General features: G+C 36.0%; 1 protein-coding gene across 1 annotated transcript in view; it reads right to left on the bottom strand.

Annotated features, from left to right (window-relative positions):
- Positions 1-24121, bottom strand: part of LOC128653572 (pancreatic secretory granule membrane major glycoprotein GP2-like) — a 34164-nt gene extending 10043 nt beyond the window's left edge. Inside the window, exons 1-6 of the mRNA XM_053706953.1 lie at positions 24061-24121; positions 17731-17751; positions 12752-12934; positions 11143-11250; positions 3032-3246; positions 736-893 (exon numbers count right to left, since the gene is read on the bottom strand). Of these exons, the coding sequence (XP_053562928.1) occupies positions 736-893; positions 3032-3246; positions 11143-11250; positions 12752-12934; positions 17731-17751; positions 24061-24109 (734 nt within the window). The 5' untranslated portion in view covers positions 24110-24121. The remainder of the gene's footprint in view (positions 1-735; positions 894-3031; positions 3247-11142; positions 11251-12751; positions 12935-17730; positions 17752-24060) is intronic.
- Between the last annotated feature and the right edge of the window lie 2752 nt (positions 24122-26873).

The following is a 26873-nucleotide window of genomic DNA, read 5'->3' as shown; positions in this document are numbered from 1 at the left end:
AGGATTGCATGCAAGTGCAAAATAGCGCTCGTGCGCAATGCTAAATTCTGCATGGGGAATTCAACCCGCCAGAGGCAAGCTGCGGTGGACAGGGGGCGCTTATGTGCGCCCCTGACCGCCTCAGCTTGATAAATCGCCCCCTAAGTAGATGAAGACATGATAAAACATATTTAGGCAATATTCATATTTAATAAGGATTTTATCTATGTATTCACTGTAAATAATATCTATTTGCTAATGAGAATACGCTATGTAGTTTGTGCAGTTTTTTTTTTATAACAATTTTCTTTTCTCCATTGACTTCTATGAGGAAGTTTATTTTTATTTTGAACTTTTAATATGAGCGCAACCCAACTAGCGCAAAAATCTTAACGCAAAAATGCGTTTTACCGTGCCACTTGTAATCTAGCCCATATTATTTAACTGTATACTTTCTGCAGAATGGGACCATGTAATAAAGGAAATACTTAAAATTTATGCATTTTAAGCATCCTACTTCAGAGGCAACAAAGAAAAAAGACTGTAGTTTCCCTTTAATTTAAAATATACACAGAGTTTTCAGCAGGTCTTTATAGTGTATCTAGCTAGACTGATGCATGCAAATGCACATTAATACAAGTGTGTTGGCTATATACATTTTATCTGGCTATACATATGGCTACAGATGTTATTAGAAGCAATGGTCTGTAAATGTTGGTAAAAGGTGCAAAACACGTATAAAAGGTTTACATTTACCTCATTACTGGTTTGATTACAGTTAGTAGAGCTGTCTGCATGGTGAGGTTGTAGGTACAGGAAAACTGTAGTGAAACTATGGAAACAGTTACAATTCCTTTGTCACTGTTGGGAGGAATATGGAGTGTGTTTGTGTACGTCACCTGGGTGCTGGTTTTCTATGGAAAACAGTCAAATAATATTTCACTTTAAAAAAATAAAAATATTCAATATGTTTTCTACCAATATGCACACAAAAAAGGTAACATTTATATTACATCAGCTGGAAGTGGAACGAATTTTCCTGAAACATTTAATAAAGTTCACCTTTTTAAGTATGGCATCACTTTGGGATGCATAGGGTCACATTTTTTAAAAGTTGGTTGGACAAGCCTTGCTCCTCGGAACCTGTCCGCTCCTCATCGCAGCATATGCTGCCCTCATTTAACATGTGCAATGCCGATTCTTGCTTGCATGGCCAATCGCACACGAGCAGGGGCTGTCAATCATCCAGATAACAACGGACTTAAGACCGCAGCTACTTAACTAGCTTTTCAAGCTTGCTCATGCTTAATAAATGTTGCCCATATACTGTATGTGTATATGTATATATATATATATATATATATATATATATATATATATATATATATATGTGTGTGTGTGTGTTTCCCCATTGAATGAGTATAAATATGTGGATTTACATGCAGCCCTAGGGCCTGCTTCATTTGATCCCTGATACCCACCTTCAGATCTAAACGTGTGCTAAACATGCACAAAGCACTACTTCAAAGCCCCTAACCGCTTATCATTTCATGAGATAATCACAACTCCCTACCACTGCCCCTCATTAAATATTACTGATTTTTACATTCATATGGCCAAGTATGTGGTTTTAATGAGGGAGAGAGAAATATAAGATAAGATAAAAAGATTGCAAGATTTGATGTATCACAGCTGTGGTCAAAATTCACTAACTGGTTCGTTTTAGGGGGGGAGGAGATTGACATGCCATGCACCCAATAGCACAAGACCTGGGGTGGCATTGCACAATAATGCAGCATCACAAGTGGAAATTGCAGGCAAACAGCTTTTCTACTTGCAAATCTGTCTGCCTTAAATCATGATACATTTTGTCCAAAATCAGCTCTAAGCATCATGTTCTAAATAATATAATGTAAATTCTCCATAAAAAATATGCTTTGTAATGTCATTAAAAGTTGTTGCACTAAATGTATTTCATTCATTTTGCTTAATAAATATAATTCAAAAATAACATTACATCATATATTAAAGATGTCCCAAAACATACCCCATTTTGTAGCATAATCCCATTTTGGAAGCTCTGTCCCTCCATTCCCTTTTAAGGTCTATTAGTGAAATTGAGGACCACATAAACCTTACCCAGATATGCTTGGTAATATCCCAAAGCAAAATCATTACTCTGCCAAAACACTGCTTTGACTCTGCATAGTATGTGTTTGCACTAATGAACATACATACCTCCTACAGCAGACAAGATAGCACTTAAAGGGACATAAAACCCAACATTTTTCTTTTTAGATTCAGATAGAGAATACAATTGTAAACAACTTTCCAGTTTACTTATATTATCAAATGTGCTTCATTCTCTTTGTATCCTTTGTTGAAGGAGCAGCAATAACCTACTGGGTGCAAGGTAAACACAACAGGGCAGCCAATGACAAGAGGCATATAGGCACCAATCAGCAGCTAGCTCCCAGTAGTGCAATGCCACTCATGAACCTACCTAGGTATGCTTTTCAACAAAGGATTCAAATAGAATGAAATACATATGATAATAGAAGTAAATTAAAAAGTTTCTTAAAATTACATGCTCTGAACCACAAATGTTTAATTTTGATTTGTATATCCCTTTAAACACAAGGTTGGATGTATACATGCATGTAAAACAATCTAAGATTAATGGCACTAAGCATTTTACATATATACTATAATATGCAAAGTAGTATACACTGTAGTAACACACATGAATACCTAGTAAGTTACCAGTAGCGGACCTACTCAACAGAGGGCACTGGTGCTAAATTATTTTTAGGCCCCCCAAAGGTAACTCAGTAGTAAGTTATGGAAATAATATAAATGCTGCTCTGTATAATAACTTTGAGTATAAATAAAAATAGGCAGATAAATATTGTGCACACACCTATTTATAGAATGGTTGCTATGGGCCTCCTCAAGCAATTAGACCCTTATGCAACTGCACCTGCTGTACAAATGGTAGCTCCGCCCCTGGTAATTATGTACAATAAGAAGCCCCTCCCTCTTTCTTGCTCACCGTCATTGTGTTGCCGCAGACTTTGTTAGCATTGCTCACCGCAAGTGAGTACACTTTCTGCCCATTCAGGATGTCCTCAAAAGCACCAGTACAGTTACCATCTGATAAACTGGAGGCCGAGGGATTGTAGTGTAGGTATTCCAACAAGTTTTTACTCACAGACACTGTCATATTGTTGCCTCCACATGTCACTGAGGTAGATACATTATTTATTCCTATTAAAATACAATGCCACAGATTACATTTTTTTTTATCAATATGCATTTATATTTGTATTCATAATTTCATTGTATATTATTATTCTGTTAGCATTTTATGATATTTAAAATGTCTTTAAAAAGACATTAAACTTACAATTCAATTCCTTAAAAATGTTTAAATATGAGTTGTAAAATATGTTGACATCATATTAATATTGGTACTGTGTATTCTGTAAAGAGTATGGGGCAGATTTATCAAGCCTTGTATGCACCCTTATGCAGCTGTTTCCGTGCGCTTAAGACCGCTGCTTCTTAACTCGTCTGCCACCTCTGAGGCGGCAGACAGCAATCAGCCCAATCGGATAAGATCGGGATCATTGGCCGCAAATCTGCAGGGGGCGGCACTGCACAAGCATTTCGCTAGGAATGCTTGTGCAATGTTAAATGCCGACAGCATACGCTGTCTGCATTTAGCGATGTCGGGCGGACATGATCTACTATAGTGGATCATGTCCTCCCACATCATAATAAATCGGATGCAAGATATACCTATATACTAAACCTGGTGAACAAACCATAGTTATATTACTAAGCTAAAAGAATTCAATAGAGTTTAGTGCACACACTGTTAAGCCAATATGGTTATTAAGAATAAAATTAAACTTGTATTACCATTATTAAACATAATTAATAATAAAGTGCCATTATAGTGTTAAAATTACATGCTCTAACCCATTAGTATGTGCTTAACTGCAAAGGGGTTAAACAGACAAAGTGAAAGTCAACCATAGCATTTTGAAACGCTAGGCTTGACTGTTGAAACAAATAAAGGGCACTTTCATTCATAAAGTATAAAATACTTCATGCAGAAAGTGCCTTTATTCGTTTCAATTGTTTGCCGCTCTTAGCTGCTACAGCAGCCCACGGCAAAAAACATATTTTGCTAAGAGGTGACATTTTCATCTCTTAGCAAATAGCAGTGCGGTAAATCCGGCTCCCATGGGCACCAAACCGGATTTACCGCGCAGCTATTGGCTAAGAGGTGAAAACGTCACCTATAAGCAAAAAAAATTTTTGGTCGTGGGCTGCCGTAGCAGCTAAGAACGGCGAACAGTTGAAATGAATAAAGGCACTTTCTGCATGAAGTATCTAATACTTCATGAATGAAAGTGCCCTTTATTTGTTTCAACAGTCAAGCCTAGCGTTTCAAAAACACTATGGTTGACTTTAACTTTAAATGGATATGAAACCCAATTTTTTTCTTTCATGATTCAGATAGAGCAAGTGATTTTAAACAACTTTCCAATTTACTTCTATTATTTAATTTGTTTTGCTCTCTTGGTATCCTTTGTTGAAAAGGATACCTAAATAGGTTCAGGTCCTGCTGATTGGTACATATATGACTCTAGTTATTGGCTCACCCAATGCATTCAGCTAGCTCCCAGTAGTGCATTGCTGCTCCTTTAACAAAAGATACAAAGAGAATGAAGCAAACTAGATAACAGAAGTAAATTGGAAATGTGTTTAAATGTATATTCTCTGTCTGAATCAGGAAAGAACATATGTGGGTTTCCTGTCTCTTTAAATCACTGTGGGTCCCGAGTGGAAACATACACTATTCCAGTCAGTGCTTGTCACATGACCCAGCTATGCAACTTGCGCTGCAGATTCCGCTTGGTACCAGCAGTGCTCTGCAGGTCCTGAGTGGGACTTTAACTATATGATTAATCCCGTTGTGGGGTTAAACACGCAACATTACAGTGTTTTTAGTGTTAAAAGGACATTCTCTAACAGATTAAACTATAATGGCCCTATAATAAGTCATGAGAGTATAATCAACACCATGGTAACCGATCAGCCTAGCTAGATATATGGAAAAATCTTTCTCAACTGATAGTCAAAATATATGTATAACACTGTAAAAACAGAGCTGTGCTACACTGGCCAAAAGCAGGAATCCTGACATTAGTTGATGGTTAGTGAAAACAGCAGGTGAGTAAAAGAAATATGAAACGCGTGTTGGCTCGTATATGGACTTTTGTCAGTGCATAAAGTAAACAGAGGTGTTTTCACCTATCTAGATATCCAAATACAATTACCATTATTGAGAATTCTGCAATAGCATGATGTAAGCCCTCACCTGGTTGACACACATAAGGTTATATTCCCCTCTGTGACTAGGCCAATGTTTTTTCGAGTAGTCACATCAAGTAAAAAATCACACCTGCAATTGTCTCTAATCTACTCAGGTGACACAATAACACAATTGTTTATATCCAAAGTTAAATAAATTATCATTATATACACATATACTCTATGGGGCCTAGTTATCAAGCCGTCAACCTCAAATACGCTGGAATTCCGCAGCGTATTTGTGGCGAGGCTGATTCGCCTTAGTTATCAAAGGCTAGAGACCGGCAAAAGTAGAATTTTGTGACGTAAGCTTCCATCCGCCGGACTCAGTCCGACACAGATCGATTCTTACGTCACTACAGATGTTCTGCACACAAGTGCGGCACAATCTGACTACTTTTGCTAGTTATCAAAAAACTAGCAGGTACGCTCGGCACTTTTCCGGCCCAGCGTACCTGTTTTTCAATCCGCCGCCCTGGAGGCAGCGGATCCCATAGGAATCAATGGGAGTCTGACCATAGCGAAAGTTCATGTTCGCTGCTGCCAGACATCCCATTGATTTCTATGGGAGCTGTCTACACCTAACACCCTAACATGTACCCCGAGTCTAAACACCCCTAAGCTGTCCCCCACTACACCGCCGCAACTAAATAAAGTTATTACCCCCTAAACCGCCACTCCCGGAGCCCACCACAAGCTACTCTATACATATTAACCCCTAAACCGCCGCTCCCTGACCCCGCCGCAACTATAATAAATGTATTAACCCTTAAACCGCCGCTCCCGGACACCGCCGCAACCTACATTATACCTAGTAACCCCTATCCTGCCCCCCCTATACCGCCGCCCTCTATAATAAAGTTATTAACCCCTATCCTGCCGATCCCGCACCTCGCCGCAACTAAATAAATAGTTTAACCCCTAAACCGCCGCTCCCGGACCCCGCCGCATCCTATATTAAACTTATTAACCCCTAATCTGCCTCCCCTACACCTATAATACATTTATTAATCCCTATCCTGCCCACCTACACCGCCGCCACTGTAATAAAATTATTAACCCCTAAACTTAAGTCTAACACTAACCCTAACACCCCCCCTAACTTAAATATTAATTAAATAAATCTAAATAATATTTCTATTATTAACTAAATTAATCCTATTTAAAACTAAATACTTACCTTTAAAATAAACCCTAATATAGCTACAATATAAATAATAATTATATTGTAGCTATCTTAGGATTTCTTTTTATTTTACAGGTAACTTTCAATTTATTTTAACTAGGTACAATAGCTATTAAATAGTTATTAACTATTTAATAGCTACCTAGCTAAAATAAAGAGAAATTTACCTGTAAAATAAAAACTAACCTAAGTTACAATTACACCTAACACTACACTATACTTTAATAAATTATTCCTATTTAAAACTAAATACTTACCTGTAAAATAAACCCTAAGATAGCTACAATGTAATTAATAATTATATTGTAGCTATTTTAGGATTTAAATTTATTTTACAGGCAACTTTGTATTTATTTTAGCTAGTTAGAATAGTTATTAAATAGTTATTAACTATTTAATAACTACCTAGCTAAAAGAAATACAAAATTACCTGTAAAATAAATCCTAACCTAAGTTACAATTAAACCTAACACTACACTATCATTACATTAATTAAATAAATTAACTACAAATAACTACAATTAAATACAATTACATAAACTAACTAAAGTACAAAAAATAAAAAAAGCTAAGTTACAAAAAATAAAAAAAATATTACAACAATTTTAAGCTAATTACACCTAATCTAAGCCCCCTAATAAAATAACAAAGCCCCCCAAAATAAAAAAATTCCCTACCCTACATTAAAAAAGTTCAAAGCTCTTTTACCTTACCAGCCCTTAAAAGGGCCTTTTGTGGGGCATGCCCCAAAGAAAATTGCTCTTTTGCCTGTAAAAGAAAAATACAACCCCCCCCCAACATTAAAACCCACCACCCACATACCCCTAATCTAACCCAAACCCCCCTTAAAATAACCTAACACTAATCCCCTGAAGATCATCCTACCTTGAGTCGTCTTCACTCAGCCGAGCCACAGATTGAACTGAAGAGGAGATCTGGAGCGGCAGAAGTGATCCTCCAAGGGGCACTGAAGAAGTCTTCCATCCGATGAAGTGATCCTCCAGGCGGCGCTGAAGAAGTCTTCCATCCGGGCGATGTCATCTTCCAAGCGGCGCTGAAGAAGTCTTCTATCCGGGCAATGTCATCTTCCAAGCGGGGTCTTCAATCTTCTTTCTTCAGGATCCATCTTCATCCCGCCGACGCGGAACATCCTTCTTTCCCGACGGACTACCGACGAATGAAGGCTCCTTTAAGGAACTTCAATCTGATTGGCTGATTCAATCAGCCAATCAGATTTTTCCTACCTTAATTCCGATTGGCTGATAGAATCCTATCAGCCAATCGGAATTGAAGGGACGCCATCTTGGTAGTCCGTTGGGAAAGAAGGATGTTCCGCGTCGGCGGGATGAAGATGGATCCTGAAGAAAGAAGATTGAAGACCCCGCTTAGAAGATGACATTGCCCGGATAGAAGACTTCTTCAGCGCCGCTTGGAAGATGACATCGCCCAGATGGAAGACTTCTTCAGCGCCGCCTGGAGGATCACTTCATCGGATGGAAGATTTCTTCAGCGCCCCTTGGAGGATCACTTCTGCCGCTCCGGATCTCCTCTTCAGTTCCATCGGTGGCTCGGCTGAGTGAAGACGACTCAAGGTAGGATGATCTTCAGGGGATTAGTGTTAGGTTATTTTAAGGGGGGTTTGGGTTAGATTAGGGGTATGTGGCTGGTGGGTTTTAATGTTGGGGGGGGGTTGTATTTTTCTTTTACAGGCAAAAGAGCTGTTTTCTTTGGGGCATGCCCCACAAAAGGCCCTTTTAAGGGCTGGTAAGGTAAAAGAGCTTTGAACTTTTTTAATGTAGAATAGGGTAGGGAATTTTTTTATTTTGGGGGGCTTTGTTATTTTATTAGGGGGCTTAGATTAGGTGTAATTAGCTTAAAATTGTTGTAATATTTTTAAAATGTTTGTAACTTATTTTTTTATTTTTTGTAACTTAGCTTTTTTTATTTTTTGTACTTTAGTTAGTTTATGTAATTGTATTTAATTGTAGTTATTTGTAGTTAATTTATTTAATTAATGTAATGATAGTGTAGTGTTAGGTTTAATTGTAACTTAGGTTAGGATTTATTTTACAGGTAATTTTGTATTTCTTTTAGCTAGGTAGTTATTAAATAGTTAATAACTATTTAATAACAATTCTAACTAGCTAAAATAAATACAAAGTTACCTGTAAAATAAATATAAATCCTAAAATAGCTACAATGTAATTATTAATTACATTGTAGCTATCTTAGGGTTTATTTTACAGGTAAGTATTTAGTTTTAAATAGGAATAATTTATTAAAGTATAGTGTAGTGTTAGGTGTAATTGTAACTTAGGTTAGTTTTTATTTTACAGGTAAATTTCTCTTTATTTTAGCTAGGTAGCTATTAAATAGTTAATAACTATTTAATAGCTATTGTACCTAGTTAAAATAAATTGAAAGTTACCTATAAAATTAAAAATAAATCCTAAGATAGCTACAATATAATTATTATTTATATTGTAGCTATATTAGGGTTTATTTTAAAGGTAAGTTTTTAGTTTTAAATAGGATTAATTTATTTAATAAGAGAAATATTATTTAGATTTATTTAATTAATATTTAAGTTAGGGGGGTGTTAGGGTTAGTGTTAGACTTAGGTTTAGGGGTTAATAAATTTATTACAGTGGCGGCGGTGTAGTGGGGGGCAGGATAGGGGTTAATAAATGTATTATAGGTGGCGACGGTGTAGGGGGGGCAGATTAGGGGTTAATACATTTAATATAGGTTGCAGCGGTTTAGGGGTTAAACTATTTATTTATTTGCGGCGAGGTGCGGGATCAGCAGGATAGGGGTTAATAACTTTATTATAGAGGGCGGCGGTATAGGGGGGGCAGGATAGGGGTTACTAGGTATAATGTAGGTTGCGGCGGTGTTTTGGAGCGGCGGTTTAGGGGTTAATACATTTATAAGAGTTGCAGTGGGGTTTAGGAGCGGTGGTTTAGGGGTTAGTAACTTTATTGTGTTGCGGGGGGCTCCGGGGGCGCCGGTATAGGGGGTAGAACAGTGTAGTTAGTGTGGGTGCTTAGTGACAGGCTAGCAATAAAGCTGTAAAAAAGCCGAAGAGCAGCGAGATCGGATGAGTGATAACTCTCACAGTCCCCTGCTCATCGCCCCGTACTTGGTGTGCGGCTTTTTGACAGATTTATTGATAACTTAGGCGGATTTTTTCAGGTCCGCGGCGGCGATGGTAGGTGAGCTTAGGCGGGCGTATTGGACCGGCGAAGGCAGGAAAGTAGACACGTTGATAACTAGGCCCCTATATGTATACATACTGACTCTGAAACTTGTGGTTGCTTGATAAATGCAAGAGCAAATTTTACTAAAGAAGGGACAGTTTTCATGGCTTCATAAAGTACTAAGTTAACCATTTGTGTTAACCCATGAATCAACAGCCTTTTTTTTGTAAAGAATTGATTCCACAAATTACACCTAAACTTACTATGCTCCATGAGGTTTTTTTTTTTTTTTTTTTGGTTTTGCTCTTATTGTAAAAACTATTTGAAGCCTTAACTTTATTATAGCCTGTAAAGGGTGTGAAAGCTTCCTTCTCTCCTGTGTGATTTATGTGTTAAAGTCATGGTGTGTTTACTTTGAAGTATAAATCACTTTTTTAGGAAGTGAATTTAAATTTGTAATGATTTGTTGATTTTTTTTATATTCTGTAATAGCAATATTTGATAGAAATTGCCTAACAATATTAATTTGTCTAAGATAACATAATTTGATTTATCACTCATCTAGTTGAGGTACCATTATCACTGCAAATTAATTTCCTGCTGAGAAGTTTATGCTTCTCTGATTTTTACATTGTATTGCTGCCAATGTTGTTATTATTAATATTAATAATTATTATCATGATTATTATGTTATTGTAGAAATTATTATTATTATTATTATTAATAATAATAATAGTAATACCCCTTTCATATGTGGCAGTTATACATAATGATACGGTAACTGATAAGTACATTTTTGTTTTTACACATTTAAACATATACATTGATAAAGAAGGAATCAGCCCTGGCCTGAAGAGCTTATAGTTTTGCTGTATTAACTAGTGTCATCCACCTTTCCCTAGTTGCCTCTAAATAAATCTCTTTCACTATGTGACAAATACCAATAATTCCATTCTCATAGTTGTCATTGTGAGAATAGAAGACTCCAGTGCTGAGTATGTCCCCAGTTTACCTACTACATAACAAAATCTATCCTAGGGCTCTAATTATTATAGAGAATGCAGTAGTTGTGACTTCACTTCTACGTAAAATCCCTAATTTTTCGAGTATCTCTGTCCTCTCTCATACCATTCATACTAGGCTGGTCATGTAACCTAAAAAGGGTCCATGCCTACCCTAAAGACTTTTTCTGTCTCCAAGTTGGTGCATAGTTTGCCCTGAGGAAGCTTATTAAAATGTTTCCACAGATATTTGTTACTTAGTTATTTCTTATTTAAACTATTTTTTTCTACCATTTGCTCTTTGTCCAACTGTAGGTAACGCAAATGACTTGTAAACAATGTTTAGCTTTTGCTACTTTCTCAGTAGAACTTCTAATAGATTTAATCTTACCAAGGTGAAGGGATTGGTACAAAGTACTATTGTATTTGCAGGTTGGTGTTGAATTAACATAGGTACAAGTTTCATCTGGTAGACACATTGGAGAGCAGAAGGCTTCCTCTGGAAATAAATAGAACAAGATAACTGTTAATATCATAGGAAGGTAACTCATCACATTAAACTTTAAGGGACATTCTAAACTCATTAGAACATGTTTAACCTATGTGAAGGGATTAAATGAATAGCTAAAGTGCTTGGGGTGTAAAACAAAGATTTTGACGGCAGATAAGAGCCATAGACCCAGCAAGTCTGCCCGATATTTCCTAAAAGTATAAACTTATCTAGTTCACAGGATACCCTTATGCTTATCCCAGGCATTCTTAAAGTCCCCCTCAGTGTTTGTCACTACCACCTCTTGTGGAAGTTTATTATATGAATTAATAACCCTTTTTGTGAAAAGTACTTACGCAAGTTAATCCTGAATATACTACCCTTTAGCTTGAGATCATGACCCCATTGTTCTTGAATTTTGTTTTTATTTTTTTTAAATATGTTATTTTTCAAAAAGCTTACAACATCAATAGAATGTTTGTGATAATGTGTATGATAAAATCTTCCGTATATCATACCTGATTATCACCACTTATTCTACTCCATACTTTGGAGTTTTCAGTCACCTGGCCTTGATCGTGAGGCACTCTGATCACACAACCCACTACCATTCTCATTCAGGCTAGCTAGATTGCCTTTGTTCAGCGCTATAGGTGGGTCTGTCTCTTGGCGCTCTTTCTATACAATACATGACAAACTTGAATCTGTGCAAAGGAGGGCTACCAAAATGGTACATGGTCTTAACCCCTTGAGTGCTAATGACAGCTCTGAGCCATCACAAATTGTCTCAGTCAGGTGCTAATGACGGCTCACTAGTACTCTCTCACTTTGAGGGAGATCTGGGGGCTCCCACCGGCTCCTACCTACCCCGGCGATCGGGCCTGCATAGTGACAGGCATTGCCGGGGCTTTACATTACGCGCAGTGATGTTATGCACAATGACGTGATGACGTCACTGCGCAACTTTATTTAACATTAACAATGTTAAATATAGGATCAGGGGGCATGCTGCTTAGAAGCCTGTATCTCAGGCATCTAAGCAGCTACAGTACAGACCCCCAAGACCCACCATTGGAAAGGTAAAAAAAAAAATTCTTTAAAAACCTTAGCACCCAGGTGGGAAAGTGCTTAGCACTCAAAGGGTTAAAAATAAAAAGTACCAGGAGAGGCTTAATTACCTAAATATGTATAGCTTAGAAGAGGAAAGGAAAGAGGTGATATGATAGCAACTTTCAAGTATATTAAATGATATCAATAGACGTGAGGTGCTCTGATCACATAACCCACTACAGATTCAAGTTTGTTCAATATTAAACTGATTTGGAAGCTAAGAGGAAATAAATGTCTGTGCACAATTTTTCCATAAAGACAGAATACTGTAATACCTTGTTTTTAATGCATTAAAAAAGAAGACTTTATTCTTCATTTAATTATTTCTATTAAAGTTTAAACTCCATTTCTACCTGTTCTTTTGCCCATTTCCAGCAGGTGATTTTATGTATTTACTTACCTACACAACAGCCAAGGTCTGGGTGCCAAGAAAGGTTTGAGAGACAACAAGCTGTAGAATTCATGGAACAAGTGTGAGGATTCGGGAGGCAAAATGCAGAAGAGGTAGAACACTTGCAACCAATTCCTGCTGTACAGCTGCCTGTACAATTTGAGCACATGGGTGGGTCTCCATTAAGACCACCTACAGAGAGCAGAAACAACAGGTTTGTATAGGATCTATGTTGCACAAAAGTGGACTGAGAATCAGCACATAGACATTAAATAGTGCATATGATGCAAATTTCTAAAACTAGTGGGTCATCACAATTGTGTGTTTATGTACAGTATGTGTGTACGTATCTGTGTGTATATGTCTGTATGTGTGTGTATGTGGGTGTTTATGCATGTGCTTGTACGTGTATGTATGTGTGTGTATGTCTCTTGCTGTGTGTACTTGTAATCAAAAACACCAAACATCACAACAATAAGAAATGATGCATAGAATGTAAACTTCTAAAAATGTGCTTGTGTGTGTGTTTTACATACTTGTATTTGTGTGTGATTATAAACACTAAAACACACCTAAACATTAAGAAATGGGCATATAATGCCATTTTCTAAAACTGGTAGGTCATAACGATAGTGTATTTATGTTTCTGTGTGTATGTGCATATAAATTTTCTAACTGTGTGTATGTGCATATAAATGTATCTAACAGTGTGTGTGCGTATGTGCATATAAATGTCTCTAACTGTGTGTATGTGCATATAAATGTCTCTAATTGTGTGTGTGTGTGTATATGTATGTGCATACAAATGTCTCTGTGTGTGTGTGTGTGTGTGTGTGCATATAAATGTCTCTAACTGTGTTTGTATGTGCATATGAATATATCTAACTGTGTGTGTGTGCATATAAATGTCTCTGTGTGTAATTATCAACACCAAACACAACTCAAGAAATGGTGCATGTAATGCAACTCAAGGCTATATGTATGTGTTTAATAATAAACAAACACTAAGATATATCTAAACAACAATTAATGATACTAGGTCTAATAGATTATTATTATTATCAGGTATTTGTAGAGCGCCAACAGGTTCCGCAGCGCTGATAATAGATTCTAACAAATGACCCACACCAATGTTCAAATGAAGTTTTTCAGAATTAAATTGTGTCAATTTGATTTACATATTGGTGTGTGCTTGAAATTTGTTTGAATGCTTATTATATATGTGTGTGTGTATTTTATAAAAATACAGAGATCCAAAGTGAATGAATTATTAAACAAAATACCATAGATAGTTTTCTGATTTTCTTTTTATTAGGTTGAAAAACAATGTTAAACTTTCATACTATGCTAAAAAGTATTTTGCATCAGTGTTTTCATCAATTAGATTACAAATGTGTCTCCCTTGCTGTTTTCTGTTATGTAAAATATGCAGAAACCTATAGCCAAGGGAAAAAGGACAAAGTATTTTTTATTTAGCTAGAAAACCCTTGCTTTAAAATGTGTGTCATACTGTAGATGCCCCAGGGATGCATAAGAACAACCTGTCCTGAACTAATACACTGACCTTTTACTATGAATCTACCCACCCATACCTCAGCTAGTCATTTATCCTTAAATAATATACATTTTAAGTAATTATTAAGGACCTTTAGCTAGGAATTGATATTTTGTTTTGTAAAAGTTAGTAAGCCCCAGTCCTCTGACAAGATTCAGTGTAGGGATATACAGACAGAGCAATTCATACAGGTGTTAAAGTTAGAACATAAAGGGACAGAGGGTTGTAAAATATAACACTGAAAGTATACTGACCCCTTTTTTTTTAATAGGCAACCTTAGCAATGTTCCCTTTTTCACATGGCTTGAAAGCTCACTCTAGTGTTTGATTGTATTATCTTAGGCCTAGTTTCTATTGAGGTGGCAAAGTCTGGAGACTTGAGGTAAACACATTTATCTTCATTAAAGTCTATGCAGAATTTTTTTGTTACCACCAGTTTCCCAACTTTGCCACCCCAATGGAAACTAGGCCTTAGTAGGAAGGGAGGGGTGGCTATCTTCTGCACTCTTGATTTTACCAGAGTGAACATAAAAAGTAGAAAAAAATGTAAAAAAAAAAAAAACAAGGCAGGACATTCTGTTGCAAAATATTTTTAAGTGAGTGCTGCTATATGAGAGAGTCTTAGATGATAGAATGATATAGATAGATTGAAATAGATAGAGATAAACATAGATAGATATAGATAAATAGAGGTAGATAGATAGACGTACAACCTGCACTAATAAAAGTCTCCCATGCATTAGGATTGTACATATTCTGCACACAGCTATGTATAGATTGGCTGCTATGGGCCACCTCCAGAACTTGGGCCCTGGTGTCATTGCACCAATTGTAGTTCCACAACTGCATCCACTTTAGCCTCTCCCGGCATTAAATAATTCTACAAAACGTTTCAGTAAAGCTCACTCATTTTATTATTCTTTACAGAATGGGATTCGGAAAATTCTGTATCTTCGAATACTTCTGTATCCTTTTAACATGTTGTGCCTCTCAGGAAATATGTAATCAAGTTAAAATTGTTCTAATATTCTGTATACATTTTCTACTCTAAAATGACTGAAATTCAATAATACCCTCTAGTAATTTCGTACTAAACTTAGAAGGACAGATTATTTTAGAAAATTCCAATGAACCGATAGGCTAACTGCTTATTCCTATTATTATTATTATTTTATCAACCAATAGTAAACAAGTAATTTCTACTGACTGCAATGGTGGGGGGGGGGGATTCTGGGAGTTTATGGGGTTAATGGTGCAACAGGTTTTCCTGCACTAAGGGAGATGATTATTTTTATTTTTTTATAATTTTTTGTTTGATGTTTTTGATGCACCACTCAAGACATTAATGGTAGGAACCATTTACTTGTAATATGTGTAAAAAAGGTGTTATGGATAACGCTGAAGTGAAATTTGTTCTCCATCATGATTGCATTTTTGCACACCCAGAGTTTTTACAACTAAAAGTTATGACTCCTGGAAATTCATGTTATATCACTGCTATGATAATGTTATAATATTTTATAGTCATGCATCAACGTGTATTAAATGTTGTTGGTCATGTAGACTTTATAAAATATTATCATAGAAAGAGGACTTCATTCTACATCTAGCGTTCTTTGATATATCAACCTGGTTATAAATTTACCTGTGACAATGTTAATTAACTAAACTTCAAACAGAATCAACCCAGTATTACAGTTTTTAAGTGAGGGACAGGTGTGTTTGATGTGGACAGGTCTGGTATGAGCAACTGCTGGTAGAATCGGGTTTCAAGAAAGACCCAAAATGCTATAAGCTTAGTGTTTTACTCCTCCTCTTGTGAAGTTCACTATTACTGATTATGGGGCTCTCTATAAGCAGAGAATAAGGCAGAAAGATGGTGGTGTGAGGGGATGCCTGAAAGAGGATAGGAAACAGGAGGAGAAATATGACACAAAATGGAGGATTAAGATAGCACACACAGGTGAAAAGAGATGGACCCAATCAATAGAGGAGTATGACACAAAATGAAAAGGGTAGCACAGTGTGATACAAATGGGAGAGGGAAAGACAAATTAGAGAAGGGATGGCACAAGTAGTCGAGATGCTGACTCAGTTGATGGCAAGAATGACAAAGATAATGGCACAAAAACATAAATAGAAAATGAAACAAACGTGAGGGAAGAATATAAAAAGTAAGGAAGATGGCACAGGAATGAGAGAGCATGGTGCTAAATAGCAAGGACTGCATACATGGAGCAGAATGATGACACACACAACCACCATCCTTATCACATGGGTGGTGTAAGATGTTCATGTAAAACATTTATCACAGGCTTCCATATAATAAAAAAGAGGAGTCCAATAAGAGGCCTTTATTGCTAGGACTAATTAAAGGGACATGAAATAAAAAAAAAAAATCTTTCATGATTTAGACAGAGCATACCATTTTAAACAACTTTCCAATTTACTTCTATTATTTAATTTGCTTCATCCTCTTGTTATAATTTGCTAAAATGTTTATCTAGGTAAGCTCTGGTGCAGCAAAGAACCTATGTTCTAGCTGCTGATTGGTGGCTGCATATATTTAACGATTGTCATTGGTTCACCCATGTGTTTTGTTAGAAACCAGTAGTGCATTGCTGCTCCTTCAACAAATGATAACAATAGAATGAAACAAATTATATAATAGAAGTACATTAGAAAGCTGTTTAAAATTGTATGTTCTACTTAAATCATGAAATAAATGTTTTGGATTTCATGTCCCTTTAAGTTGTCTGAGGCTATATTAAACTAACATGATAAAGAAGACAGATATAAAAATTAAGGTACATGTTTGGCCCTAAAAGACAAGACTTGGGCAGCCTTATATTAAAGGGATAGTAAACACCAAAAATGTTATTGTTTAAAAAGATAGATAATCCCTTTATTTACCATTCCCCAGTTTTGCATAACCAAAACTGTTATATAAATATATGTTTTACCTCTGTAATTACCTTGTATCTAAGCTTCTGTTGACTGCCTCCTTATCTCAGATCTTTTGACAGACTTGCATTTCAGGCAATTAGGGCTGACTCTTAAATAACTTCACGTGCATGTGTACAATGTTATCTATTGAACTAAAGCCCTCTAGCTGTGAACAACTGCCAAATGCATTCAAATTAGAGGCAGCCTTTAAGGGCTTAGAAATTAGCATATGAGCCTACCTAGTAGTAGTCTTCAACTAAGAATAACAAGAGAACAAAGCAAATTTGATGATAAAAGTATATTAGAAAGTTGTTTAAAATTGCATGCCTTATCTGAATCATGAAAGTTTAATTTGGACTTTACTATCCCTTCAAGAAATTAGATCACATTGAATTTATAAAGAATGGTACAAGGTGCATTCAAAACATAATAACTTTTTACATAAATGACCGTAGGCAGAATTACTTGGCTACATATTAAGACTCACCATAACACGAAAGAGCAGACCCTGTGGAAAGAAAAAAGAATAGGTTTCATGAATAATCTGTCTGTAGAATCAGAATGCTGCTTGTGATGTAATGATGTGTATCTACAAGGTAATTAAAAACAATAAAACTCAAACATGAAATAAGTATAACAAAAGAAGAATACATATAAGTAAAACATATCAGATGGTATAAGTCCAAAAATATGTAATTGCTTCCATAAAATGTATTCATTATTATAGTTTCAGGAAAATAACATTATATTCCTACTATGCATATGAAAAACTATATACAGATACGTTTAAACGTATGTAGCCAGCTTTGTTGCCTAGTTTTAGGAATTTATCGATTTGCAACATGTTACAATGCTTAAAGCATGCTGCTGACTTCTAAACGCCAAAACAATCCAGCAATCTGCAGCAGAGTTAGGTGGCAGCATATTACCAGCAGTATAAATCACAGCTTCTGACCCGCATTCAGTACTCATGAGAAAGCCACCAGAGGAGGCGGAGAAACGCGTTGAGGCGCTTAATACTCAAACTTTGAGTGACAGTTCTAAGAGGAGGTGTGTTCATGATAGTGTGGCGGAGGAGATCGGGTGGTGGCATCACATGCCGACTTGTATCCGGATTGTGCCGCAGTAGGAATGCTGGAACCCCCTTCAGTTTGCTGTCACAATCATCTGTTTGTGTTATGCCATTTTAAATCGGAACTCTTGTGAGTAGTTCTATTTTAGCATGTCTAATAAATCTGTAATCAGATTTCACACTATCCTGTGGTCATTTCTCTTGCACTTTAGATCTTGCTACATTGGATACTTAAAGCTATAACTGTTAGCCCTAATCCTTTGACCCACTAAATGGAGAGTTGCAACACCATAGGACAGTGGTGGCATAAACTATTACAGAGTGCCCACGGTGCCAATTATAACAAATTTCACTGGGTGTAATTTTAGTGCTATTTTGAATCAATTATATATTGAAATTTAACTTTATAGAAAAAAAGAATATCATATTTCTATAATATATTTTTAAATAGGTACAGTGGGCAATCAAGAGACTTTTTTTCTAGAAAATGTTACAAATTTGGGCACACATTTTCAAAAAAAGCTTTATCAACCTTGGGAATGAAAATTACTGACAGGTGATGTTGCTATTTATCTGTATAAAAAGGGCAATATAAAACAAAATCAAACAAGGAAAACTACAGCTAGATAAACATACCAGAAAACTAGAAGAAAATGTGATCTTCTATGGGATGACTCATGCCGAAAAACTTAGCATTGGTATTCCTTTGTTCTGCACTCCACTACAATATATATTATTCCACTAGTATTCATTGTGTATAATATTTCACCTTCCTAGGCATAATTTTCTTTGTCCTCAATTTAATATCAATTGTGTCTAGGAATACAAAAAACCTGTATTTAACATCAGCATAAAAGTGGAATAATATAAATCCAGGAAGTGTGGTTGTTTTGCTGATGTATGTATATATATATATACACCTCATAAAGGGGTGCGACCCAGAAACGCGTAGTGAGTATATTGTTTGAGTTGTCTGGCTAGACCAGTAGGTTGCGACTTGCTGTTAACTTTAACTTTTACTCATTTTTATTGAGATATTTTTATTTTGTATGTACTTGTTTTTATTATTGTGTAACATTATAACATTATGAACAGTTTGTTTGTACTGTATTGATACTGCCAGCAGGCATTGATGTATTAAGATACAATTCACTTGTAAAACATTCTCAAGTGTTTAAATTGATACTAAAACTGTGATCATTCACTCTGTATAGAGGTAGTAACTATGTTTGCATATTTTGCATACTGTGTTTAAACATTAGTATCTACACTACAGGGAGTGCAGAATTATTAGGCAAGTTGTATTTTTGAGGATTAATTTTATTATTGAACAACAACCATGTTCTCAATGAACCCAAAAAACTCATTAATATCAAAGCTGAATAGTTTTGGAAGTAGTTTTTAGTTTGTTTTTAGTTATAGCTATTTTAGGGGGATATATGTGTGTGCAGGTGACTATTACTGTGCATAATTATTAGGCAACTTAACAAAAAACAAATATATACCCATTTCAATTATTTATTTTTACCAGTGAAACCAATATAACATCTCAACATTCACAAATATACATTTCTGACATTCAAAAACAAAACAAAAACTAATCAGTGACCAATATAGCCACCTTTCTTTGCAAGGACACTCAAAAGCCTGCCATCCATGGATTCTGTCAGTGTTTTGATCTGTTCACCATCAACATTGCGTGCAGCAGCAACCACAGCCTCCCAGACACTGTTCAGAGAGGTGTACTGTTTTCCCTCCTTGTAAATCTCACATTTGATGATGGACCACAGGTTCTCAATGGGGTTCAGATCAGGTGAACAAGGAGGCCATGTCATTAGATTTTCTTCTTTTATACCCTTTCTTGCCAGCCACGCTGTGGAGTACTTGGATGCGTGTGATGGAGCATTGTCCTGCATGAAAATCATGTTTTTCTTGAAGGATGCAGACTTCTTCCTGTACCACTGCTTGAAGAAGGTGTCTTCCAGAAACTGGCAGTAGGACTGGGAGTTGAGCTTGACTCCATCCTCAACCCAAAAAGGCCCCACAAGCTCATCTTTGATGATACCAGCCCAAACCAGTACTCCACCTCCACCTTGCTGGCGTCTGAGTCGGACTGGAGATCTCTGCCCTTTACCAATCCAGCCACGGGCCCATCCATCTGGCCCATCAAGACTCACTCTCATTTCATCAGTCCATAAAACCTTAGAAAAATCAGTCTTGAGATATTTCTTGGCCCAGTCTTGACGTTTCAGCTTGTGTGTCTTGTTCAGTGGTGGTCGTCTTTCAGCCTTTCTTACCTTGGCCATGTCTCTGAGTATTGCACACCTTGTGCTTTTGGGCACTCCAGTGATGTTGCAGCTCTGAAATATGGCCAAACTGGTGGCAAGTGGCATCTTAGCAGCTGCACGCTTGACTTTTCTCAGTTCATGGGCAGTTATTTTGCGCCTTGGTTTTTCCACACGCTTCTTGCGACCCTGTTGACTATTTTGAATGAAACGCTTTATTGTTCGATGATCACGCTTCAGAAGCTTTGCAATTTTAAGAGTGCTGCATCCCTCTGCAAGATATCTCACTATTTTTGACTTTTCTGAGCCTGTCAAGTCCTTCTTTTGACCCATTTTGCCAAAGGAAAGGAAGTTGCCTAATAATTATGCACACCTGATATAGGGTGTTGATGTCATTAGACCACACCCCTTCTCATTACAGAGATGCACATCACCTAATATGCTTAATTGGTAGTAGGCTTTCAAGCCTATACAGCTTGGAGTAAGACAACATGCATAAAGAGGATGATGTGGTCAAAATACTCATTTGCCTAATAATTCTGCACACAGTGTATAAGGTTGTTTTGCACAGTTATTTGCAGCGCTGTTACCACTTGTTATATATATATATTTAATAGTCATTCTATATATAATTTAGGAGATGTATAGGAGATGTATGTTATTGAGTAGATTAAATCCATGGATATGTATTGCCTGGTATTTTAGAGATGACTGTGTTTTATGGTATTTAAGTGATTTTCTACAGGGAAAATGAACAAGTAAGCTTAAAATACTACCATGAAAAGTGAACCTCTGACATGATTCCCCATTCAAAATGTGGATTTGTGCAGGGGTTGCTTTTTATGACATTTCTATGCTTTGAAAATTAGACTATTTGAATAATTAAGCAACCCAAATGAGGTACACAATAAATACAGAAAATCTTGATTTCTTACATTTAGGGGCTGATTTAACAAGGGCCAAATGGCCCTGAATGTAACTGATTCCGCGCGAGCCTTTAGGCTCGCCAGAAACAGGAGTTAAGAAGCAGCGGTCTTAAGACCGCTGCTCCTTAACTCGTACGCCTCCTCTGAGGCGGTGGACATCAATCCGCCCGATCGCATATGATTGGGTTGATTGATACCCCCTGCTAGCTTGTGCAATGGTAAATGCCGACAGTGTATGCCGTCGACTTTTATCGATGTGTGGCGGACATGATACGCTACAGTGGATCATGTCTTCTCGCACATTGTTAAATCGGCCCCTTAGGACAAATACATGTATAAAAAAATAACAATGGAAACTTTTTTTGCTGAGAGTTTATGCAGTTCTTTCCGCAAACCTACAGAGAAGAATACTATAAACAGTGAGCAAAAATGTATCACAAGGAATCTAACTGGTTCATCAGTAATAATGATTGCCTAATGTGTTTGAAATTAATTGAAAATGTCTTGATTTGATTTAGCAGTTTTGCAAAAATAATTCAGTTTGGGTCCTTTTAAGGACTAAAGACTACATTTTATTCATATAAGAGTATTATTCATATGATCATAATTTAGTTGTGTACAAGTTGCACAAATTTATAGAGGGAAGAATTTGTATTTATTAAAATGCAAAGTGAGTATGGAAAAAGAAACAATAAAAAAACAAAAGCAATGCAAAAACAAAGATATTCCAAAAAAAGTTTTTAAGAAGGTACGTTAATGTTGAATTAGATAATTTAAAAAGCATTTGATAAGGTTCCTTAAAAATATTATAAGACATTAGAAAAACAAAAGGCCTTTCTTTTCTATGATATCATATTGAAAATTCATGAAAAAACTTTTGCCAAACACTTTGGAATATAGACTATATTACTCTTTATGCTATAAATTTAACACCAAAAAATCTTTATTATCCAGAGGGAAAAAAATACATATATTTTTTTTCTTATACAATTTCTATGATAGCTGTACATATGTATATTTTACAGTGTTCTTTGAGATAAAAAACAACTTTACTATAACAGTGATATACTACTGCTAAAAATATCTATTTGTCTCTATCTATTTATCTATATTTCTATATCTATTTGTCTATATTTATCTATCTATTTGTCTATATATATCTGTCTGTCTGTCTGTGTCTATCTATCTATCTATCTATCTACCTCTATCTATTTATTTATCTATTTGTCTATATCTATCTATATCCCATGCACAGTGAAGAATTAAGTTATTTAAACATATTTACATATAAATGTAAAAAGTTGCTGACACCACCCTGAAATCAACAATATATAATAGAATGCCTGTCACATAGTTTTCAAGAAGGTACGGTAATGTTGAATTACATCATTTAAAAAGCATTTGATAAGGATCCTTAAAAATATTATAAGACATTAGAAAAACAAAAGGTCTTTCTTTGCTATAATATCAGAATTGAAAATTCCTGAAAAAACTTTTGCCAAACACTTTGGAATACAGACCATATTACTCTTTAGTCTATGGGGTATATTTATCATAGCGCTAGTGGACATGATACAATGTAGCATATCATATCCGCTGCACATCGATAAATACCGACAGCATACGATGTCGGCAATTATGATTGCACCAGCAGTTCTTGTGATCTGCTGGTGCAATGCCGCCCCCAGCAGATTCTCGGCTAGCAGGGGGTGTCAATCAACCCGATCATATTCGATCGGGTTGATTCCTGTCTGTGGCCCCAGAGCAGGCGGACAGGTTATGGAGCAGCGGTCTTTATACCACTGCTTCATAACTTCTGTTTCCAGGCTCGCCGAAAACAAGGGGCATCAAGCTTCATACGGAGCTTGATACATCGGCCCCTTTAAATTTAACACGAAAAAAATCTGTATTATCCAGAGGTAACAAAAATCTTATACAATTTCTACGATAGCTCTACATATGTATATTTTACAGTGTTTTTTGATATTCAAAAAAACTATTTACTATAACAGTGATATACTACTGCTAAAAATATCTATCTATCTATCTATCTATCTGTCTCTATTTATCAATCTATCATCTATTTATCTATCTTTCTCTATCTATCATCTATCTATCTATCTATCTATCTATCTATCTATCTATCTATCTATCTGTCTATATCTATCTATGTATCTGTTTGTCTCTATCTATCTATTTATCTTTATCTATCTGTCTATATCTATCTATCTATCTATCTGTCTATATCTATCTATCTATCTATCTATCTATCTATATCTATTTGTCTATATCCATATGTCTATCTATCTATCTATCTATCTATCTATCTATCTATCTATCTATCTATCTATCTATCTATCTATCTATCTTACTATCTATCTATTTGTCTCTAAATATCTATTTATCTATTTGTCTATATCTATCTATATCCCATGCACAGGGAAGAAGTTATTTAAACATATTTACATAAAAATGTAAAAGTTGCTGACACCACCCTGAAATCAACAATATACAATAGAATGCCTGTCACATACCTGTGCCTGCGAGTACAGTAAGAATCACCAGAGCACTTAGCAGCTGCATATTTTGTTTTTGTCCTACACTGTGAATGACAGCTCTGCTCCATTTCGTCTTTTATTTATACAAAAAGGGGAGTGGCTATTGAGATGGTTCAAAAACACCTGATACCAAACCTTGTTCTGATATCACTTTTTTCATTTCCTCATAGATGGATGGGGAGTCCCATAGAGGAAATCAGTTTGCAATGATTGCATTAACATGTTTGCAATGTGTATATATGGGCTTAATTTGGCTTTTTGCAGTGTATCATAGAAAGTACAGGTGTATAGGCATGGACAGGTTTATAACATAAGGTTGACAATAAAGCTCAATTTTCTTATGTTCATAGTCTAAAAAAAAACTTTTTAAAATGTGTGTGACATATTCTCTCACTTATAATGCTATTTAAATTGTGCCAATCTATCAATTACACCAGTTGTATACAAACAAAATTTTTTTTGTGTGGTCAAAAAAATATTGTAACATTAAATAATTCATATTATTGATCACATTATTGTTTTTATGTAATATCCCTTAATGTGAAAAAAAAGAGGTTTGACTGAAAGATGCATAAATGGGAGCAAAGCAAAGAAGACTGTTATATATATATATATATATATATATATATATATATATATATATATATAGAGAGAGAGAGAGAGTTTTCGGGTGTTTTGAATTTTAATCATATAGCCATAAAAAGGTGCTGAGCTGATCTCCAGGTAAGCAGTGAACAAGTGCGCATGGGCACGAAACGCGTCTGCGTGGAGATCAGCTCTACACCTGATTGCTGTTTCTGCTGGCTCTTATGTATGTATGCATGTTCAGGCATCCGTTTTTACCCAATAAAGTTTTGAGGACTTTTTACCTAACTTGCCTGGAGTCTATTATCCTTCTCTACCCCTTCAGAGGGTGATCTGTGGTTTTTGCGAATAGAGCGCTTTTCTTCAACATGTGAAAACTCTACATTTGTTTGTGGGCGTGCCTGGCAGTTCCGCCCGAAGTTGCAGCCTATCGCATCACAGCAGCAAAGGGGTGTGTTTCCCTGCCCACACTCCATTGTGTCGGTTTCCCTATCCTGTACTGGACTGACGGTGAGCGCTTCTCAGAGGACCTTTTTTGTGATCCTATATATATATATATATATATATATATATATATATATATATATATATATATATATATATATATATATATATATATATATTATAAAGGGAGGAACTATCTGGTCCTTTCAAATGTGATTAAAGCCAGAAAGTGCCTAACTTTATTATCTATACTAACCTGTTGGCAAACTGGCAGATGAATATTAGGTTAGAGTGCCCTATTTTTTAATTTTCTATATATATATTTATAGAAAAATAAAGGATTATGCACTTTCACCAACTTAAATCATCAGCCAGGGTGCTGTGTTTCTTCCAAATACAAATTTCCAAACAAAGCACTCTTTGTGACATTTTGGGCAACAAACTAACAAGAACAACACCAAACGAGTACGACCCACCCTCCAATCACAGTATAGACAATAAAAGCATTAAAAACAAACCAGCAGAACAATTAGCCTAAACCAGAAATACAGATAATATACAATCCATCACCATCCAACAAAATAAAATTGCTGTATGTCTTAATCAGCCTACTCGCTCTTACTCACAGTTTCGGCCCAGTGGACGGGACAGAGGGGCGATGTATACATTAGTATAGTGCAGAGTAACACAATATGACATATGTAGAGCACCATTTTAATCACAGGCTAAAAACGGCCTTGATATGGAACTTACAAACAGGTCATAAGATATTACTATTTTATACAAATGGGCAATGTAAGCCCACAATATTAGGACAGCCCAAAGTGGGTACAAACAGTAAGTCACCTATATCAATTCTGGAATGATATGTCATAAGGACCAATATATGAGAATTAAAAGGACAGTCTTCTTCATTTTTTCCCCCCAGTTTTGCATAACCACCACGGTTATATTACTATATCTTTTACCCCTGTGATTAGCTTGTATCTAAGCCTCTGCTCTTTTATTTCAGTGTCTTTGACAGACCTGCATTTTAGCCAATCAGCGCTGACTCAAATAACTCCAAGGGCATGAGCACAATGTTATCTTTATGGCACACATGAACTAGCGTGGTCTAGCTGTGAAAAACTGTCAATATGCCCTGAGATAAGTGGTGGCCTTCAAGGGCTTAGACATTAGCATATGAGCCTACCTAGGTTTAGTTTTTAACAAATAATACAATGGAACAAAGCAAACCACCACTATTACATAATTTACAAAATCCATAATGTTCTTATATAGAACATGACACACAGTTCCAGACTATTTTACAAAATGTTACAAAGTGTTAAGATCACCCACGTCATCTTTTAAAGTGTAAAGTTGTATAAACGCTAGGATTTACTATTGAAACAAATAAAGGGCACTTTCATTCATGAAGTATAAGATACTTTATGTATAAAGATCCTTTATTTGATTCAATCGATCGCTGTTTTTAGCTGCTACAGTAGCCCACGGCTAAAAAATTTTTTGGCTAAGAGGTGCCGTTTTCACCTCTCAGCCAATAGTAGTGCGGTAGATCCGGCTTGGCGCCCATGGGAGCCGGATTTTCCGCACTGCTATTGGCTAAGAGGTGAAAACGTCACCTCTTAGCCAAAAATGATTTTAGCCGTGCTCTGCTGTAGGAGCTAAGAGCGGCAAGTGATTGAATCAAATAAAGGAGCTGTCTACATGAAGTATCTTATACTTCATGAATGAAAGTGCCCTTTATTTGTTGCAAT

Source organism: Bombina bombina, chromosome 3 (genome assembly GCF_027579735.1).
Source record: "Bombina bombina isolate aBomBom1 chromosome 3, aBomBom1.pri, whole genome shotgun sequence".
Classification (NCBI taxonomy): domain Eukaryota; kingdom Metazoa; phylum Chordata; class Amphibia; order Anura; family Bombinatoridae; genus Bombina; species Bombina bombina.
The sequence above is the reverse complement of the archived record's forward strand: the minus strand, read 5'-3'. Positions and strand labels throughout refer to the sequence as shown.